This window comes from Herpailurus yagouaroundi, unplaced genomic scaffold (genome assembly GCF_014898765.1).
Source record: "Herpailurus yagouaroundi ecotype Mexico unplaced genomic scaffold, PumYag 164, whole genome shotgun sequence".
NCBI classification, from domain to species: Eukaryota; Metazoa; Chordata; class Mammalia; order Carnivora; family Felidae; genus Herpailurus; species Herpailurus yagouaroundi.
The window spans coordinates 11,908,070-11,929,786 of record NW_024412405.1 but is presented as its reverse complement, the minus strand read 5'-3'; the positions used below and the strand labels follow the sequence as shown (position 1 = coordinate 11,929,786).

At 43.9% G+C, this 21,717-nt stretch overlaps 1 protein-coding gene across 8 annotated transcripts in view; it reads left to right on the top strand.

The window, feature by feature from the left end:
* Positions 1-21,717, top strand: part of CLYBL (citramalyl-CoA lyase) — a 277,204-nt gene that overhangs the window by 250,346 nt on the left and 5,141 nt on the right. The window contains exons 8-9 of one of the 8 annotated variants that reach the window (XM_040487162.1): positions 6,557-6,676; positions 13,434-13,996. In XM_040487162.1, the coding sequence (XP_040343096.1) occupies positions 6,557-6,652 (96 nt within the window). In that variant the 3' untranslated portion in view covers positions 6,653-6,676; positions 13,434-13,996. Of the gene's footprint in view, positions 1-6,556; positions 7,795-10,469; positions 10,679-13,386; positions 13,997-21,717 lie in introns of those variants that run through there. The other 7 variants (XM_040487160.1, XM_040487159.1, XM_040487158.1 and 4 more) reach the window with 7 other exon arrangements.

The window sequence follows — 21,717 nt, the reverse complement described above, 5'->3', positions numbered from 1 at the left end:
GATGGCTCTGTTTCTCTGTAGCCCCTCAGTCTTTAAGTGCTACAAATGTGACAGACTTACTTGCACTTTAACTGTTAAGACATATGCATGAGTTAACCTGACCCCAACCCAAGATCACATTTGTTGAGGTAAGTCACTGTGTCCTACTGGAGTCTCAGCAAGTGTTAGCCAATTTACCAGTGGTATTACCAGACCAGGAGAAGGTCATGTGGCATAGAAAGATGCTTGCAGATGAAGGAGAAGAAATGGGTAAGATAGATAGCATCTTCCCCTATCACCCTCCCCTCAGTCATCCAACTTGAGCCCCACCAAAGAGCCAAGCTCCACTCGAAACCATGTTTTGAGTACTGGGTTCTGGGGATTCAAAGATGTATGAGACATGGCCCCTTCCCTCAAGAGTCTTACAGCTTACTGAGAAAGATAGCAGTGTAAACAGATCATTACAATAGAGTGTGAACAAGGGTTGTAATGAGAAGCTGTATAGAGAAAGGAAGGTGAGGGGTGCCTGGCTGGCTCAGTCAGTAGAGCATGTGACTCTTTTTGTTTTGTTTTTTTTTTTTTCTTTAAGTGAGCTCTATATCCAATATGGGGCTTGAGCTCATGACCCCAAGATCAAGAATTGCATGCTCTACTGACTGAGCCAGCCAGGTGCCTGGAGCCTTGAGTTTTGAACTCAGGTTGGTGGGTTTGAGCCCCAAGTTGGGTGTAGAGTTTATTTTAAAAAAAGGAAGGAGAGATCAGTCCTACCAGGGAAGTCTGGAAATGCTTCATAGACATGACATCTGACATTTTGAAAGATGAAGAGTGTACAGGACAGACAAGGAGAGGTGCTTCAGGCAGAGAACAGAGCATATGGGAAAGGTACAGAAGAGTGTGAGTGTGTGGGTGGATAGGTGGGTAGACTGGTAGGAGACAAGGCTGAAAGCAGAGGTAGGGTCTAGTCTCCTCATGGGGAGCCCTGGTCAGGAGATTGCACTTGATTTTGTAAGTCCAAAGGGAACCACAGCCAGGTTTAAGCAACTGGATGATCCTGTCCAGTATTTTAGAAAGATAACAACATGATCCCAATTAGGAAGGTGCTCCTTCCCAGTAAATATCCCAGCAGTCTCTCAGTAAGACCTCCCCATGGGGCTGTGGGTGCCTGACAACCAAACTAACATCCTTAAAGGAATGTCATAACTGAGTCATGAGGAAACCAAGGCCATAATAGGGCCTGTCCAAGGACTCTCCAGGGTGATAGGTTGAAAAACTGGAAAGAAAGAAGAATGAAACAGTGTCCATCAGAATACCTCAATGGAGCATCACCCTCTGCCTTTTTGAGGAGTAGGGAGGAGCAGCTGACTTTGTGAGGGAGGAAGAGCTAATCACAGGCCATGCTGGGCCTCCCAAGATTTAAGCAAATAGAGGGCACGACCAAGATCTTGAAGAAAAATTTCATAATGGCCAAGGCTGACAAAAGTTTTAGGAATTTACTGGAAACTGCCAAGGTAAGTGTTTCACTGGGCATTAGACTTAGAGTCATGCAGGAAGAACATCCTCCTGAAAAGGACTGTGACAGCTGTACTCAAATGTTCTCCACTTGTGCCAGTGGAGCACCACCATCACTGGAATGTCAGAGGGAGCTCCCTGGATGCTCAGAGATGTGATTTGGAAATAAAGTGAGTAGGAAAAGAATTAGATCAATTTGTATTTCTAGTAAATTACCCTAGAGAAAATTCAATACACTAGAGAAAACATTCTCGAGTGTTAAGTGCCAGAAATCAAAATGTCGGGGCGCCTGGGTGGCTCAGTCGGTTGGGCATCCGACTTCGGCTCAGGTCATGATCTCGCAGTCCGTGAGTTCAAGCCCCGTGTCAGGCTCTGTGCTGACAGCTCAGAGCCTGGAGCCTGTTTCAGATTCTGTGTCTCCCTCTCTCTCTGACCTTCCCCCATTCATGCTCTGTCTCTGTCTCAAAAATGAATAAACGTTAAAAAAAAATTTTTTTTAATCAAAAAAAAAATCAAAATGTCTGAATGTTTCCTATAAATGTGATCACTGTTGTCATCACACCACCATCATCATCAACACTTTTGCTTTCAAATTGTAAGTCAGATTCTCCCCCATGAAGAACTTCCAGGTCTGGTAAAGTTCATGTTATCTCAGTGCCTGCCTTACCAACAGGGAATGACTGAGTTGTTAGAAAAACTATAGCCCAGGGTGCCTGGGTATAGCAGTCAATTAGTTCAGCATCTGACTCTTGATCTCAGCTCAGGTCCTGATCTAATGGGTTCATGAGTTAGAGCCCTGCACCGGTCTATGTGCTAACAGTGCAGACCCTGCTTGGGATTCCGTCTCTCCAACCCTCTCCCCCTCCCCCACTTGTGCGTGTGCGCGCTCTCTCTCTCAAAATAAATAAGTAAACTTAAAAAACAACTATAGCTAGCCCAATGGTTGTTGTTTTCTGTGCTATGCAGATAACATGCATGCTAAGGTGATACTGTCCTTCACTTCGAGGAGCCTGAAACCCTAAACATGTGTATAGTAAAATGTGCCAAAGTGACTGACCAGTGATTTATTACAACAAATAATAGGTAATCGTTGACTAAAAGCCCACTGCATACAGCGCTCCATGGCAACTCTAACAGGAAATGCATGACGTGTGCTAGGTATACAATATCGTATCCGTGTGAATAGTGCAAACTGGCAAACATGATCCTGAATGGATAAGAAGGGCAGTCACTTCAGACCCAGAGATTTCTCTGTGCTCTTCACAGTGGCCTTTTCTCTAATTCTTGTTGCATTTTATGGCACCTGCTTCTTCTCTTTCCTGTCTCCCCCAGCACACTGCTCCTTGAGGGCATGGATCAGATCATATCCATATCAAAGTGGGCCTGTTTCTTTTTTTATAACAATTTTTTTTAAGTTTATTTATTTATTTTTGAGAGAGAATCCCAAGCAGGCTCCACACTATCAGCACAGAGTCTGACTTGGGGCTCAAACCCACAACTGTGAATCATGACCTGAGCCAAAATCAAGAGTAGGACACTTAACTGACTGAGCCACCCAGGTGTCTCAGCCTTGTTTCTTTTATATGTGTGTGTGTGTGTGTGTGTGTAACACACACACACACACTTTTTTTTTAATGTTTATTTTTGAGAGAGAGAGAAAACACAAGCGGGGGAAAGGCAGAGGGAGACAGAATCCAAAGCAGCCTCCAAGCTCTGAGCTGTTAGCACAGAGCCCAATGGGGGGCTTGAACCCATGAACTGTGAGATCACGACCTGAGTGGAAGTTGGATGCTTAACTGACTCTGCCACCCAGGTGCCCCAGCCTGTTTTTAAGCAGGGGAACTAAAACACCGAACTTCTCTCACTTGAATGTGCTTCAGAACCATGAGAGGATTCCTGGCCAATCCTTCACCCACCAGCCTTCTGCGTCAAACCATATAGGATCAGACCCTATATGCATTTTAACAAGCCACGTCCCCTACCATCCCTGTCAATGATTCTGATCCAGTTGGTCAGGAGAACACTTTTCAATCGATAAGCTTAAGGTATAATCCTAGAGCACAGGCTTTGGACCAGCTACATCTAGCTGTTATCCTAGTCCTATACTCACTGGCCACCGGGCAGGCATCTATAAGTTTTTTAAGTTCCTTGTGCCCCAGTTCCCTCAGTTATAAAATGAGGATAGATATGAAACTTAATAGAAATGAAATAGAACAGTGGCTGCTGGGGATGGGAGTAAGTTGTCAATGGGGACAGAGTTTCAGTTCTGCCGGATGGAAAATTTCTGGAGATCTGTTGCATAACAATGCAAATATATACTTAACACTACTAAAGTGTATGTTTAAAAATGGTTAAGATGACAAATTTTATGTGTTTTTACCACAAAAAGAGAAAGAAATTTTTAATGAGGTTGCATAATAGTATTGACTTCACACTGTTATGAGCGGTACCTGAATAAAGCATGTCAAGTCTCTGACATAGTCTCTGATCTAGCAGCTGCTCAAAAAATTACAGCTATTATTATTGTTGTAGTCGTTAAGGTAGTTCAGGTGGTTAACTATGAATAAGTTACTATTAAAGTCATTTTAAACCTAATGAGAGTCTGAATCTTCAAGCTGATGGAGGTTCTCTATACTTTTTGAAATAGTGTGCTAATTTCTCAGGAAAGCACCAGGCTGGGAAATGGAAATTTATCTATAATCACTCATTAAAGACTGTTTCAAACCCTCCCCACAGACCCAAGCAACTTTTGACAAACTGCATTTTTCCAAATCCTGACCAACAGACCATTCACATTTCACATGTAGAGCCTTATGTTTTAAAAAAGCCAACCATATTATAGGTCAATATGTGAAAGCAGGACGGTATTCATTTTGGTAAACTAATTCTTTTTTTTTTTTTTCAACGTTTATTTATTTTTGGGACAGAGAGAGACAGAGCATAAACGGGGAGGGGCAGAGAGAGAGGGAGACACAGAATCGGAAACAGGCTCCAGGCTCTGAGCCATCAGCCCAGAGCCTGAGGCGGGGCTCGAACTCACGGGCCGCGAGATCGTGACCTGGCTGAAGTCGGACACTTAACCGACTGCGTCACCCAGGCGCCCCTTTGGTAAACTAATTCTTAACACTAAAGTCCTCAATTTGCAGAGATAAAGAAAACAAAGCACAAAAATGTTGAACTTTGTTTTTCAGCTTAAGCTTAATGAAGTCAAGCAAAATCTGCCACTGTAAAAGAAAGGCTCTCCATGAAATACTTTGCGTCTTTGATGTGCATGTGGAACCCAAACAGATTTGGGAAACATGGCATAAGCCCAAGGCCGTCATTTTGATTCTGTGTGCATTGTTTTGATTTCATGTGCATCTATTCTAATTTCATCTCTCCAGCCTATTATTTAAACCTTAGCAGGACTGATGTGCTGTTTTACAGGGGCATAATCCACTTGGTGGTCGGATAACCAGGAGGCCTTCGGTCTTCATCACTTACTCCAATGAGAAAACTAGACTATTGCCTTGTAAAACAGCATGAGTCCCACACCCTGATTTCACATGCTATTCTAACCCACAGAACATCCCTGGAACTTCTAATTGAATTCATAAAATTCATCACGGTCACAGAGATGACCAAAATTAGCTCTAGGCTGAATGAAATTAGGCAAAAGTCAGTCTGGAGATATAAATAGTAAAAACGAGAGGGTTAGAAAATGACTTCAGATACAGGATTTTAGGCCAACACAGGTGTTCATAGGAATCAGATTCTAAGGCTGAGAAGGTTAGGTACCACTGGTTAAACCTCTAATCCCATTGGCTTTTAAATCTCTCTTGATTGAAAACTAAATTCCAAAGTCATTGCTAAGGATCCCCTGCCACTTTTTAAATCTCCATTCTGTGTATAACTCTTGTAATTATGGGAGATAAGGGTTTCCAGAGAGACCAGAAGAGCCATTCCAGAACTTCTGAATAATGACAACATTGACTGTTGAGAGGTGGTACTTGTGAAATCCAGCAATGGATGGCAGTATATGCAGATGGACCATCAGCAAGGATTATGATGGCTCCAGTCCACCAGCATCCTTGCCAACAGGTGGAAGGAAGGAGTCTTAAGAAGAGTTGTGATTGTAAATGGCAAAAAGAAGTGATTAAAAGAACACAAATAACCAGACATTAACTTCAGATTCTAGGCTTACTGCCTTCTGTCCATTTAATCTTTCTTTGGTGCAGTAAAGACACTTACTCGTTACCTTAATATGGGGGTCTCTGATAAAGGCTTGAGGTTCTGATAACCCAGGTATTGGCTCCAGCTCTAACTTTTCCTAGTCACATGACCTTGGAAAATCACTTCCCTACTCTGGCCCTCAGTTTCCTCATGAGAACAGGACCTAGGACCTAGATCACATGACACATTCAATAAGTATTTGTAGAAGTTTAAAAGAAAATGTATCTGAAAAATGGGGATAAATTAGGAGATCTCAGAGATTCTTTCCAGACTCACCATTCAACAGACCTGTGACTTCTTTGTTACAGGCTCATGTCCCTTGTCATTCTAGTCCTCTCCTACATGTGTGTACCAACAGAGGAGTCTCTTTTTATTCAGTGTAATCCTACCTTACATTTTCTCATCACATGATATGTTACCCCTCAGTTATGTTACAAGAAGGAAGCATTTTGCCATTAACCTGATCATATAGTTATTTTTTCAAATGATTGGTTACCAGAGCATATTATTATTTTTAAAGTTCTAGGCAATATTTCAAAACTATATAAGGAAGTATTTGCATTTTCCTTCCATAGTTTTTTGCCTGATTTCAAGAGTTAAATGAACAGTTTCAAATACCTTGTGTGTGATGCTTTTCCCCTCCATTAAAATGCTGAAGGGCTTTTTCTCCCCCCTCTTTAGGAGGAAAAAAGAAATCTTTCCCCTGTAATTTACTTTGGCTTTCTCAAAAGTTGGGTGGGAAAGTCAATATAATTCAGGTGGAATCTAAAATGTTCTTGTTGTACAAGTGTGCACAGAAAGGAAGCCTATAATTTCTGAGCATTCTTTTAGGAAGTTTGTATTCTCTGTTTTCCAGGGAGCCTTTACTTTCCAAGGGAGTATGATCGACATGCCATTACTGAAGCAAGCCCAGAACATTGTTACGCTTGCCACATCCATCAAGGAAAAATGATCTGTTAAATGAAGCTCTCATCAGGTGGGCTGAACATATACAGTGGGTTTCTTAAAGACAAACCATAATACTCAAGGCAACTTGTTAGTATGCCAGATTGGAACCTTTCTCCATTTACAGTTCATGGTAATCATAATTTTTTGTTGTTGTTATCTCACTGGCCAGTTGTTCCTCTAAAAATGAACTTTCTTCTTTTTGGTTCCAAGCTTATGATTTTATTGCTCATGAATGTGTTGCAAATATGCACTTACGATTTCACAGGGAGATAAAATCGTGGCGAGAGATGGGCTGAAGGGATGTTAGGTCTTTAATGAAACAGATCTTTTCCGAATACGTATGCTCCCTTCACATTTCTCACGTTAGATGTTTCCCCTGTCGTTCATTTGTTCACTCAACACTGTAAATAATTTTAAGGCCAGTCTTAAAAAAAAAAATAGTAACTACCCAAAGGGGTTGCGTTTAGCTCCTAGAAATCTGATAAAACAAGAGATGGCATAGAAAAGTTAAGTATCGTTTTTGTTCATACAGATACCTTGTAAAAATAAATCTTCAAAACATTACTCTTAACCTCCACCTCCCCAAATGAAACACCCATACATATGGGCTCTAGGTAAGGACTATGAAAGCCTTCATCCTGGGTGAATGCTTTGGGTCAACAGTTACCAGCAATTAAAAAAAAATGTGCAGAAACACAAGACCATCTATTCTCTCCCTTAATTTCCCCATTTAACTGTTTGCCATTGAGGCCATTCCCCCCCTGCAAATGTATGGCTGGAACAGGCCCCCTCAGCAATAAACTTGTAGCCTCTAAGAAGACACAATGGGGCAGATCTGGTGCATATGGTCCCCTGCGAGATTTGCATCACATTAGAGATGCTGCTGCAGGTCATATGGGTGGTGTGGTTAACGGGCTTAGTAAAGCTGTTTTGAAGAGGTTAACCCAGCTTGTAGTAAGGGTAAATAAACATAACAACCAGCCATTCTTCCCTATTCAGCATGTGCTCTTATATTGAAGGCTAAAGGGTATTGAAGCTGGGAAGGATCAACTTGTGTTTGCCAGAGGACGCCAATGAAATTTGAAACACCAACAATCAGAGATTTTGTTTCTGCTCCTCATTAAATCATGCGCTTTTGTGTTGAGACTCTGGACGACCGTTCTTTAAGAAATTAACAGAATGGGAAGTTTTAAACTCTACACCAACCTTTTCATGACCTACACAGCAGCAAAGCTGCTACTCTTAGACAAACACCGCGGGGAAGGCTGTTCTGTTTATTTAAATTTGTAAATAGAAAACAGTTTTTGATTTTCATTTCTCACCTCCTCCTACCCCCTTGTTGTTTATTTCCTCCGTGGCCCCTACTGTATGCCCCAACCAGGGGTCTTCTTTGCCCCTGCCTCTTCCAGTTCCTACAGGAAGTCCGAGAGAGAAGTAGAGTTGAAGGTTATATACAAGGAAGGGCACCGTGGAACCCAAGCAAAGCAAGAGAGGCCCACACACCATCTTGCATCACCCGCCCACCCAGTGCATTGCAGGAAGGGGATGATTCGGTTCTGACAGGCATGCAGAAGGAACCTGACCCAGGCAGGACAGTTCTGGGGAAACACATTCTTAAAACACCCAGCTAATAATCCCAAACTTGGGAGAGCTCTTGAACTGAGTGAGATGGGATGTGTGTGCTAAGCTGGGGTTCTGACCTGCGATGGGCTGCGTGTCTCCTCTCCTTGGTGCACCCCTCCCCCCAGCGTGTCTCCTCTCCTTGGTGCACCCCTCCCCCCAGCCCCTCCTGGGAGCTTTGTTACCCTTCACCTTGGTCATCCTGTGCCGCCCCAGGGTTAGCTGGAAAGGAAGGGAGGCACAACCCCATCCTCACGTGGAGGAGCAGGAAGGAGGAAGGTGGCATCTCAGCCAAGGAGATGGGAGAGTGGGAGGTGGGAGATGACTGGCATGCAGCCAAACCAGGCTTCAGGCCTGCGGACAGAGGCAGTGGGCAGAGTGACCCCGGTGGCAGCACCCATCACCACCACCAGCGTTGCAGCTGTGCCGGCCTAGGCTGGTAGTCATGTGTGCACCGGGAGATCCGGGACCACCAGCCAGGTTCTGCCCCTCCCCTCAGAACACACAGACACAGGAGGACTGCTCAGAAGGCAGAAGGCAAGGGGAGACCTCCTCTCATCCTGACCTGTTGCACACACACACCTCCTCCTCCCGGTGTTAGAACTGCCTTAAACATAAGAGGGAAATAAAAGCCTTCCTTCAGACTTCCCTACAGGCAGCCCCCACTTCAACCCAATTGCCCTTCCCATCCTCCTGTGTTGGTGCAGATAACCAGTCCGGGCTTTGACAAGATGAAAGAGCAGACATTCTACTCTCCACCCCAGTTACACAGGCAACCCCCAAACCCTACAGGGGGGCCTCCTCAGGCGGGGGGCTCAGAGAGGCAAGCCCTCCCTCTCGGGGGACCTCAGATGCCATGGTGAAGGCATTCGGACCTTGGGAAAAGCAGTCCCCTCAGCAAGGTCTAGACGCGGCTAGGACTCCCCACCCCCATCACCAGCAGCCCTGTGGGTTCCTAGGTCCCCCAACCATGTTGGATTGACTGGTCACCACACCCTTTACCTGACACCCAAATGTCGCATTTATCATCTTACTCATAATCCCGTGGTCTGATTATGGTAGGATGGTGAGACTAGGACCCACTTGCGCCAGAAGTCTGGACCAAGGTCCTGCTCTGAGCAGAAACCCTAAGGAGAGCCCCGGAAGAGGCTTTAGTCAGGGTCAGGGACCTTGCGGGGGTTCCTCCAGCTAGGAATGGACTACAAGAGGACCTTGCAACCATCTGATTAATTAAAAACCATACCTGTTTATGTTTTGTATAGCTCATCACAGGCTGCTTTGCCATATCACCCCCTTGTTATTAATTCTTGGGGGCTAAATTATGGATAACACTATTAAAACATTATCAGAACTAATGAGAAACAATTACTTAGAAAATGAGCCAGGACAAGATTGAGTTGAGAACATCAGTGGTGATCACTGTAGATTAGTTTAATAAATCATCAGGTGCAAGGCAGGGCTGACTGTATGTATGCAAAGCCCTGTCACGGGAAAATGAAATTGAGATTTTTTTTTGCATAATTTTTTCATTAATCTCAATAGGACCCGTGTGGTGTAGATTGTTTTATTCCCCTAATACCTTGCCCGAGGGAGGGGGGTGCCCAATAATGTCTTCATTGTTTTACTGAGGTCTTAATGACAATCTGTGACAACCTCATTTTAATGTATAGAGGATTATATCAGTACAATCATGTTTTATTGAAATGGTGAGGGAGACTCCGGTGGTGTCAGGTACTGTCTGTTAGCACAGGATGGGAATTTCCTCGGGAATCTGGGTTCAGTTCCCTTAAAATTTCCAAGTATAGATCCGCTGGCTGCCCTTAGGTCCTCTCCTCCCGGGACAGGCTGGGAAAAGCTTCCTCAAGAAGACTTCACCGCCTCCTATTTGAATGTGAAAGTAGCTGCTTGCGTGGCATATTTTGCGGGGTAAATGGAACACACCATGTAGGATTTTTTTTTTCCTTTTCTAAAATATACCTGTTATTATTATCATTAACACATTAGCCCCTTAAGAGTTCTGCCCTAGTTCGGGAAAATGACCTTCACTGGAGACCTTAGATTTTCTAACGATGTCTTAAGAGGATAAAAAAGAATACATACTTTTTAACTTGAAGGATATTCTGGCCTTATGGTTTCCGTTAATCTTTAAAAGCTAAATGTCTTACGTTTTTGTTTTTGTTTTGTTTTGTTTTTACTTCTAGTACTTAGAAGGCAATTGATGGTACAAAACAGGTTATAAGATTATCAGCAGGATGTTGTGCATATTAATACCGGCGAAGGGCACCGAACCGGTCTGTCACCGCAGAGTTTACGCCCCAGGCTCCGGGACACTGTCCTCCCAGCCCAGAGACCCTCCCCCCGCGAGGTTTCCACATTGCAATTTAGGGGGAAAGTGGAGGAAAGTAATTAACAGAGCGCAACATTTCAATGTTAAAACTTGCATCTTCCTTTCCGCGCTTTATTTTAAATCGGGATAAGGGGTGGGGGGTGGGGGGAGGCGCTAACAGCGCACAAAATGGGAAATAAATTACATTAAAATACCTTAACTTAGTACCTGAAATCTTGCGCGGTGGTACCGGGCAGCTTTTTGCTGCCCTGTGACGGGGGATGGTGGCTGTTGTGGGTGGTAGTTTGTTTACATTCCAGCAATTATGCGGCAGCATATTTCCTTCCGAATCGATAAGAATTGCTAAACGACAAAAAGAAAGTGGTGTGTACGAAAGGAACCGAAATCGTCGTTGGCTCCTTTTGTGGTCATTTGCTGCCGATCGGACCCCGTTCCAGCTAAGCAGACTGAAGCCTGCTGCATTTTTTTTATTCTAATTTTTTTTTCTTTTTTTACAAGTCTTGCAAAAGACCAGGGATTTGTCGCTCGCGCCCTTCTTTAATTTTTGTAAGTGAACGGCACGGTTTTAGTGTTTGCTTCTTCCGATGGGAAAGGCTCGGCGAGCCCGGGCAGCGCGCCCCGTCGGAAGGACTTGCGCCCGCAGGGCCGGGACACGCAGAGCCCGCGTCCCCCGCCGCCCGCGCTTCCCGAGGACGAGGTCGGCGGGCGGCGCGCGAGGGCACCTGGACGCGGACCCTGGCGGCCCCGGAGGCCCCTCGCGCGCCCTCGGGAGGCGCGCCGTCCCTTCCCCGCGGGGCGCAGCCTGGGCCAGGGGAGCCCAGTGGGCCCGGGCTGCGGGCCCCGCTCGTCCGCCCGCCCGCCGCGGGCTGCCCGGAGCCCGCGAGCCTGTCGCGCAGCCCCGCTGTAATGGTGGCAGATCAAAGGCTGCCCCGTGTCCCCGCGGAGCCCGGGACAATCCCGCGCCTTTGTGCGCTGTTGCTAGGAGCCGGAGAAACTAAGGGAAAGTGTCAGGAGCATGTTAATCAGACTCGTTACAGTGTAACAATAACGTCTCTCTCGGGTCTCCTAGGCCCCCAGCACCCCTGGCGCACCCCGCACGCAGGCCGGACACCTGCGCGGGGCCCTCGCGCCTGCCCTGGGCACCGGCCGGCCCCTGTGTCCCTCCAGCCCCGAAGTCCGCGGCTGAGCCGGGCGCGAGGACTAGTCCTAAGGGTCCTGCAAGCGCCTGGCACGTCTCCTGGGCCCGGATCCCCCTTGACCAGAGCCCCTCGCCCTTAGTCTGTCAGGCTCAAATCCGATCCAAGGCCAGAGGGACCTGCGGAGAAATCGGGTCCTCCTGCTTTTCAGTCATTGAGTTGAATTTCCCAAGTTTGATTCAAACACGGTATAGAATCAAAAGGAAAATGAGCATTACATTTAGGTTGCTTTTTGGTTGAATTTCTTCAAAAGACTCTAAAACAGCTTTGCTGATTTCCCTCTCAAACCCATAGAGGGTACTGTAAGCAATAATCCCGAATTTAACAAAACAAAACAAACAAACAAAAAAAAACCTTTCCTGAAAGTACAGATTTCTCTGAACTTTTTTGAGAGAATCACTTCATTCGTTTATTCATTCAGCAAACATCTGTTGAGCCTGACTGGGTGCCCAACAGCCAGCTAGTATGAAAGTCCTAGGACTGGTTCCGGATGCACTTTTCCTTCAAAATTAAAAACGCTCTTGTGTGAAGTCAAAGGAAGAGCAAAGGCGTAAAATAATGTCAAATGCCAAAACAGAAAGTGCCGTTGACTACAGTAGTGATAGAAACAAGAGAGGTGCGGATTAAGAATTTAAAACATCTGAAAAACTACACACCCTATGCTTGGAAAACCAGCCACTTTTTTCACCTGTTCCATCTCCTCCCCTCCTCTTTCAGTTTTTAGGAGCTCAGCCAGGCTGCGGTCCCGAAGCCTGGAGTCCTGCCTAACGTCTGAGGAGTGAAGTCACTTTGTAAACAGCCTGTCAGACTTGCTGAGGGAACACTCAGTCTTGTCCCATTCTCCCCTTGCTGTCCGTGCCCAGGGAATTGGGAGGCTGTGCTCAGGCTTAGGACAGAATCTGGCCAACTGGAGGTGCCTTCCTCTGGTATCTGCTCTTGTGCAGGAACCAAGGAAGTTCCCTTGGTTTAACTTCTGAACCCTAAGTCAAAGACAAAGCTTTCTGTATATCAGAAAGGGTAGAAAACTCACTCTCAAATCACCCGTGCCTATTGACCGAGGGGGAATCCTGTAACTATGTTAGACTTCTCCATTGGTCAAAATCAATTTCTCACACTGTGTGTGTAACATGTAAGCATATAGAAAACTGGTCCCAGAGATTAGTCTAAGCCCTGGAAGGAAATTTCAAGATTCCCTTCATTACATATTATAAGAGAATTGATATACTGAAAACTCCATCTTGTGAAAAACAAGGGAGACCAAACATCAACTATATTGTGATGTTAAAATATCTAGCTAAAGGGGGAGAAATTCAGTGACAAGAAACTGGATTTTTTGGACTACATAATGCCACATAACTGGTTTGGCTGGGTTCTGTTTTGTTTTTAAACAATGAATAAATTGCCTTAGTTATTCAGACACAATGAAAGAATCAAGAGAAAAATGAACGTTCCATTTCAGATAGTTTTGTGGTGGAGAGTTTCTTCAGAAGACTATATACTCTAGGCATCTGGCTTAATTTTTTTTGTTGTTTTTTGTTTTGTTTTGTTTTGTTTTTGTTAATGGGCTCTTTTGAGTTCCGTGGAAGGAAGAACATAAAAACCAACATGAATTTCTGGCTTAGATTCTCTGGAAAAACTGTGTTAATAACCTGAATTCCCAGATGCGGAGAAGAGCACATCCATTGCCTCAAGCGGATTTCTCAGGACTGGAATTCATGCAGCAACTTCCGGGGAGCTCTAGGATGCTTCTCCGGGTCTAGCTTGAGGGAGCTCCTGCCACCAGGAGCCCCACGGGCACTTCAACACCAGTGACACATCACGTGTGTCCAGGGGCCCTGGCCATGTGCGGCAGGATACCACTGGCTGCAGCTCCTGACTTTGCAAAGTCTTTGCCTAAGCTGCAACCCCTCCCACTCCCCCACACCCACCCAACTCCTCACCATTCTTCAAGACACACCCGGAAGGTCTGTGAACTCTCCCCAACTCCCCACACACAACTTGCTGACGTGTCCCCCACGCTGAGTCCTTCCAATGCATTGCATCAGATTTCTGCTGTAGTACTTATGCATGTGTGTCCCCCAGAGTGTGGATGCCCTGAATACTGGACATTCCATGCATCTCCACATCCCTCTCCTGCTCATCTGTCACCCCCAGCAAGAGTTCGATAAAAGTGTGTTTATTCGGATTACGGACTGAGCGTTTCCTCCCTCCAATGTTTAGGTTCAAATCCTGCCTTTCCGATCACCAGGCTGTATTACATTCAGACAAGTCATTTATTCTCTCTGAGCCATCAGTTTCTTCGACTATAATAATAGCAGCTAACTCAAAGAGCTGCTATGAGGAGGCTGTGAGCATAGAAATGCACCACCAAAGTCCCCCTTCCAGCGTCACTCATTCGGTGGGCCAGGGCTGGGGGGTCAGCAGACAGCCTCCAGCTGCCAGCTCCTCCTTCAACATCTGCCTCAGCTGCAGACTGCTGCCTAAATAATCTTTAAAAATGAATGAATGTCAAGTAAATAAAAAAACAAAGATAGTACTTTTTAAAAAGCTCTAAAAAAATAAAAATAAAAAATAAAAAAGCTCTAGCATCATGCTTGATGCAAAGCAGGCGTTCAGGAAAGGTCAAATACTCTCCATCCCAGTGCTGAAACTGCGCTGTAGTCCAGGATGGAAGTCCCCCTGCAGCAAAACTGGCTGGAAAGTGAATTTGTATTAAGTGAATGCCGTTTTCTCAATTACATGTGTTGGTAGGTGAAGGATAGGTCCTCCCAGGAGAACCTACTGGTGGGACCAATCCCTGGACATTTCTGGGTATGGCGGCAACTCCAATAGCCACGTGCATTCCAGGGGAGCTTTGTGGCTTTTGTTGTTGTTGTTCAGAATCTGCTAGTCCCATTCCTGAACTATGGAAATCTCTCACGACAGCGCTGTTCTGACTACAAATTCACGTTCTCATTCTGTCCAACCAACCTAATTTTGTAGAGGACCCTGAAGCTTGCTCAGGGGAGGATTATGCAGTACCGATTCCTGGCTGAAGAGGGCTCCATTCACATAGAAAAACTACAGTGTGAGTGTGCCTCTTGAGTTGGGCAAATAATTGGCCCTTTTAGTGGACTTGCTCAAGGTCACACAGCTGGCAAAACTAGGACTACAACTAATGTCTCGAAATTAAACCACTAAACCACATGGCTGCACACCCAAGAAGTCCTCAGATTTCTGCTTTTACATTAAATTCCCCATTAAGGAAGCTGCAAGTTTTCTGAAACAATGAGAAAATAGCTGAAACCTCTTTTTCAATAACTGCCTCCTTCAGACGCAGTGCCTGACCTGGCAAAGATCTTTGAACTCATCACAACTGAAACAGCTGGTCATCAAACGCAGTCAGGAAGCTCCACCACCAGGCAAACACTAGCTCGAAGTGGGCCTTCCTGGCTCATCTCCTAGACTGAATATTTGCATCACTGCCCACTGAGGACTGACTGGTCTAAGTGGCTGGAGAATGTCTGGAGTGGTGTAAAGAAAGGAGTCCCAGGGGCGCCTGGGTGGCTCAGTCTGTTGGGCGACTGACTTCGAATCAGATCATGATCTCACAGTCCATGAGCTCGAGCCCCGCATCGGGCTCTGTGCTGACAGCTCAGAGCCTGGAGCCTGTTACGGATTCTGTGTCTCCCTCTCTCTCTGACCTTCCCCCATTCATGCTTAGTCTCTCTCTGTCTCTAAAATGAATAAACGTTAAAAAATTAAAAAAAAAAAAAAAAAGAAAGAAAGGAGTCCCAGTGTTGGGATGAAGGAGCAGGGTGTAGACCTCAAGACTCACCAAGCTGTGTTAGCCTGGGTCCCCCCTTGGCTCTGGCCTCACTGCTTTGGCCCCTCCTCCATGGCCTTCATTCTGTCTCATCTTTCCTATCTAGTCTTTGTGTCCACTGTGGTTCTGCTTCCACGTCCCTCTTCCTTAGTTTTACCTTCCTTCCCCCGCTGGCAATTCCAAAAGCAAAATCAAGAAAATGAGGTAAAAAAAAATTTTTTTTTTTCTAATTCTGTGTCCATATTTTGGAAGTAAATCTGGCGTCTTAAGTTGTGAGCTGCTTGTATGATGCTCTATAGTCCTTCATTTACTGTGAACTTGGCACAGGAAGTTTATTAGCCCATTTTACTGCAGAGAGCCCAAGTGCAGAGGACAGCTAATATTGTACTTTGGGAATCAAAGTAGAAATGCCAGTGAGGCTGCTAATTATTCAGTAAATTAAATATTGCTGCCAAAACTGCTATTCCTGATTTCCTGCATTTGATCGTGCTGTCTTACTGCAAAGGCAACATTCAGATTCTATTTAAACGACAAAGATGAGGGTCCTGCAAATTGGTTACTGGTTCCTTATGTTTTAGTAGAAATTATTTGAGTGTGCGGCCTGAAATTCATGATACTTACAAGTAACGAAGTCCAAGGGTATAAAATTTGATTTCCATCCTGTTTTTAATCTTATTCCTTTGGGGGTGGAGGGGTGAAGGGGACATTATTGGAAAGGTAGCAATAAGTGATTATGATTATTTATAAAAACAGACATTTGCAAATTATGGTAAACATTCCATTTTAGATAACTAAGGATGTGACCCCCCCCCACCAAAATCATTTTTTACAACTCTGCTTTGTAAAAACCTTCTTAAAAAACAATTAGTCTTTGTGTTCGCCTAAGGAATTTTAAATTGTGAGATATATTTATGAGAATATTTAAGGTAAATATTTCCAAAATAAGAAGCAAATGAAGGGACCATGAATTTGTACACACTGCCTCTGAAAATGAGCACATTTTTAAAATGGTTTGTTCAAACGGGGCCATTGGCCTTTTTCCTTCCTTCTCAAAGAGCATATGTGTTAGATTAGTACTCAGAAAAGAGTGTGTTTTCATAGCCTCCGGTGCTGCATTTATAAAAATCATGATGATTTTAGAACTGCACCTTCATTTTTTGAATTTTCAAAAACTTGTCCCTTTTTACTCTTTTATTTTCTTTCAACAAAACAAAGACCGAAGAACCCTTTAAGAAATTTTATACATTCCCACAGAGTCCCAGTTTGTTGACCTTCAGGCCACAGAGTAAAACCTTTCTTTTAAGTCAAGCATTCCCCATTGGGAAGCGCTCCAGCTTTTTCTTTTTATGAGGAATTTTAACTGCTGGACTTAATTTAATTATTGTATTTTGTACATACTCCCAGAAGCCCCAGGGCATGAGCTTTACTTTTTTCAAAACTTTCAAATGAATCTTTAGAAATGCACATCTCTGATGGTAATGTTACTTCTTTCACTTGTATTTCTAATCTAAATACCAAACTTGGATCTGTTTCTTGACTTATTCATGGAGAGGTTTCAGCTTGGCATTTCTTTGCCACAGATACACTTGTGAGACGACAAGCAAGGATGTGGTTATTTGAGCCCTTAGTGTGGGTGCCTAGGTTTTATAACAACAAAATAAAAACCATCTCCAGTTGAATTATGTTTTAAAACATAAGTATGTTTTTAAAATCTGATGGCTCTAGAAACATAGTCTCCAATAAGGACAGTTCCTACGTGGATATTGCCTTGACATCAGTAGCATGCTGGCCCCGTGGCTGCGGTCTGCCCCCATCTGCCTTTTAGTGTCTACGAGATCTCCCCCAACATCAGCTGCTCCTCCCTGATCCCAGCAGAGGTTCACGTGCGAACACACACTCATGCACAGGGACTTGTCAACTCAAGCTAACAGCAAAGATTCAATATCTTCATTTCTTCTCTACTTTATCCATAAACATTTCACTGGATCCCCCTTGATTTCCAAACCAAAAACTTCAACTACATCTTGACTCTCAAAGGTGGAAAGAAAAAAAAAAAAAAATATATATATATATATATATATATATATATATATATATATATACACACACATATTTTGTAATTGCCTGAAAACTCATTTACGACTGTGTAAGTGTAGGACAAACATAAATTTTCCAGATTCATAAGATATGCCCAAAATACCTCATGGGGTTGGGGTTGGGTCAGTTATGAAGTAAGTTTCATTGTAGGAATGCTGAGATCTTTGAATTTGGAAAGATGTTTTGTTTTTATTTTTAAATGTTTATTTTTGAGAGAGAGGGAGAGAGAACGAGTAGGGGAGGGGCAGTGAGCGAGGGAGACAGGATCTGAAGTGGGCTCTATGCTGACAGGAGAAAGCCCGACGTGGGGCTCAAACTCACAAACCGTGAGATCATGACCTCAGCAGAAGTCAGACAGACACTTAACTGACTGAGACACCCAGGTGCCCCTGGGTGCCCCTGGAAAGATGTTTTTTAAGCAGAAGTCTCTGTGAAGTGAATCTGATTTTCTTATTGACTTTGATTGAAAATTTAAAATTATAGAAATCACAGCCTTTAGGTGCCAGAGAAGGACTTGAGAGATCATCTAGGCCAATTGTTCTCAGCCTGGCTGCACATTAGAATTACCTGGTAGGTTTTTAATAAATACCTATGTCTGGCCCCCACCGAGACTCATTAAATCAGACTGTAGTCTGACCTGTCATTTTGCAGATTAAAAAGAAAAATAGCCAAGCAAAACCCTGAAAGATTAACTGTGGCTTTTACATTAAGGGTCTAAGTCTAATTATGCCGTAACATAGTTTGGGAACTCCTAGCCAGGCTAAACTTCAGAAGCAAATTTACTTATAAGTAAATAACAAGTAAGTTTCCATAATTCTGTTTGGGGCCACATTAATTATAAAATAGTTGACTGATTCCTCCCATGTGACATACTTTCTAACATTATACACATTCACATCCCTGGCTGATTCACAGAAGAGGTTGGTATAATCATAGTCTTAAAATGTCTTACACTTAATTTTTAAAATAAGGTACATTTACGTGGATGGCTGCCCTCCTGTACATTTTACTTAAAAGTTTGTCCTCTTCATACAGGGGTGCCTGGCTGGCTGGCTCAGTTTGATTAGGTGTAAATCTCTTGATTTCAGCCCAGGGCATTATCCCAGGATTTGTGGGATCGAGCCCCGAGTGGGGCTTTCCCTTGACACCACAGACCCTGCTTGGGAGTCTCTCTCTCTACCCCTCCCCAGCTTGCACAAGTGTGTTCACTCTCTCTCTCAAAATAAATAAATAAACATTTAAAAAAAAGTTTGAGGGGTGCGTAGGTGGCTCAGTCGGTTAAGCATCTGACTCTTGGTTTGGGCTCAGGTCATGATCTCACGGTTTGTGAATTCAAGCCTCTGTGCTGACGGTGAGGAACCTGCTTGGGATTCTGCTCACTCTCTCTCTGACCCTCCCCCTGCTCTCATTCACTCTCTCAAATAAAAATAAACTTTAAATAAATAAATAATTTTTTAAAAGTTTGACTTCACCATTGGCAGCGTCATACTTCATGACTAATATTCTGCAATTTTTTTTTGACATTTAAAACTTACAGGCAAAAAGCAGTATTTGTGTCATCTGAAGACCTCAAACACCTAAATTTTACATTGTACAGTTTTTATAGAAATGGGGTCAGGGATGTCAAGTAATAGCTCATCTGAGTGAGTCCCACAGCCCCCCTGGAAAGGCAGGAGTGAGCTTAGCTGTCACCCTTGATACCCCAAGAGAGCAGAAGAGACCATGCTGAGCAAGGGCTCCTTACAGGGAGAAGCCTCAGCTGGCCGGAGGGCTCCACAGGCCTGTGAGCCATCTTTGTAAACACTTATCATCACCCAGCCTCCCCCAGGAACATCACCTCCCTCACCTTTCTCACTTCCCTAACCTGCCTCTTTTCCCACTTTTCCCGTGAGGGATGGCATCAGGATTGGCAAGCTCACAGGTCACAAAGGGAAGAAGTCCTGGTCCTCTTCACAGGCAAGGACCTCCTGGGACAGATCCAAGAGGCTTTGATCTCAGTTCTTTGCCTTGGGCTAAAAGACCTCTGGTTGGCCACTCCTCTAGGATCCTAATAAGGCCAGGACCTGGGATCACAGATGCAAACCTTTTTTTTTTTTTTTTTTTTTTTTTTTTTTTAACCAAAGGGAGTGCTGACAGTGATTCAGGCTATAGAGTCGCTAGAGAGGGTAGGCTTGCGTATGGCAGACAGAAATAGAACAGTTCATTGATTCACTCCTCCAGCAGGCATTTATTGAGCTTCTATTACGTGCCTGTGGTGATGTCACTGTGTTCATGAAGGCTAAGAGGGTAATCCTAGAGTTGGCCCTAAGTCCTCTGTGGTCCAGGAGTTCTGTCAGGAGTGAAAGCAGGGTGGGCAGTTGAGACCTTTCTTATTCTGGTTCCTTCCACCCCCATTCTGTTCTAATTACTCTTTATTATCCCTTATAACAAACCCACAGATGAAGCAAGAACCTAGCTCCAGATCTGAGACCAAAAAAAAAAATTTTAAAAAAATAATAAATAAATAAAAAAGAAAAAGAAAAAGAAAATAGGAAGAGACAGGAAGAAACTTACAAATACCTTACAGGTAAATTCTCACACAGCCAAGAAAACGAATGTTAAAAAAAGATTAAAAATTTTTCATGGCAAGGAAGAACTGCTGAAAACAATATGTTTTTGCCTATCAATCAATCAATCCGGGGCCAGCACCCCCATGGCCAGTGTCTGTGTGACCAGATGCAGTCCTCTTGGAAAATATTGGGCAGCATGTCCCAATAAACTTATCATCACTTTCTTGCAGCTTTTTAATCTAGATCTGGGAATTTATCCTCAGGAAATTTTGTGATCCTAAATGTGGAAAAAGCCTCATTCACAAAGACTACTTAATTCATGGTGGTATTATTTAGATTATTGAGGTGTGCTTAAGTAAATGATGGGACATTTATTTGATGGAATATTAGGCAGCCCCAAAAGCTGGTGTTTCTAAGGAAAATAAGAAAGTGCTTTTAATATAAAGTTAAGTTCAAAAACAGATACCAAGCTTCATATGCAGAGTCTGGAAATGGATGGCATGGTTCTACTGCTTATTATCTACTGCTGGTACTCACCTCCCTATGCCTCAGTTTTAATTTCTGTGAAATGGGAGTAAAAATAGTAGCTACCTCATAATTTGACAGGAAGCTTAAATGAGATAAGACATACAAAGAACAGTACCCAACACAGAGTAAGCCCTCAACAGATGTTAGATGCTATTATTATTACAGTGTGATTCCAACTATATTAAAAAGCAATCAGAAGTAAGTACAGCAAAATGTTAGCAATTACTGTGCTTAAATGATGAGATTCTTCGTTTTACATTTTTATATTTTCGAATTTTTCATTAAATACATATCAAATTTTGGGGGAACCTGGCTGCCTCAGTCAGTGGAGCATGCAACTCTTGATCTCGGGGTTGTGAGTTCGGGCCCCACATCAGGTGGAGAGATTACTTAAAAATAAAATCTTAGGGGCACTTGGGTGGCTCCATCGGTAAAGCATCCGACTCTTGATTTTGGGCTGGGTCATGATATCACGGTTCATGAGATCGAGTCTCGCTGTCAGAGCAGAGTCTGCTTGGGATTTTCTCTCTCCCTCTTTCTCTGTTCCTCCCCTACTCACGCGTGCGTGTGTGTGTGTGTGTGCATGCACATGCACGGACTGGCTCTCATAAATAAAACATTAAAAAGTATGTGAAATAAAATCTTAAAAATAAATACATATCGATTTTTTAAAAACTAAGTTTGGAGCTAATTACAAATAAGTCTATTGAAACACTGCTTTCGATCATTATATGGTCACACCCAGAAGACCCTGAAAAGAGAGGCCCCAGCAAGTAGTTTCCATATCATCTGAAACATCCTGCTGCCAAGACTAGCATGGGCTTCCAGGGGGACAGTGGGCTCAGCTGTATTCGGGAGTGGAAAGCACCCAGGATTTGCAAGAAATCTGGCCCCCACTCCCTGTGGGTTCTTGGAAAGACCCTTTTC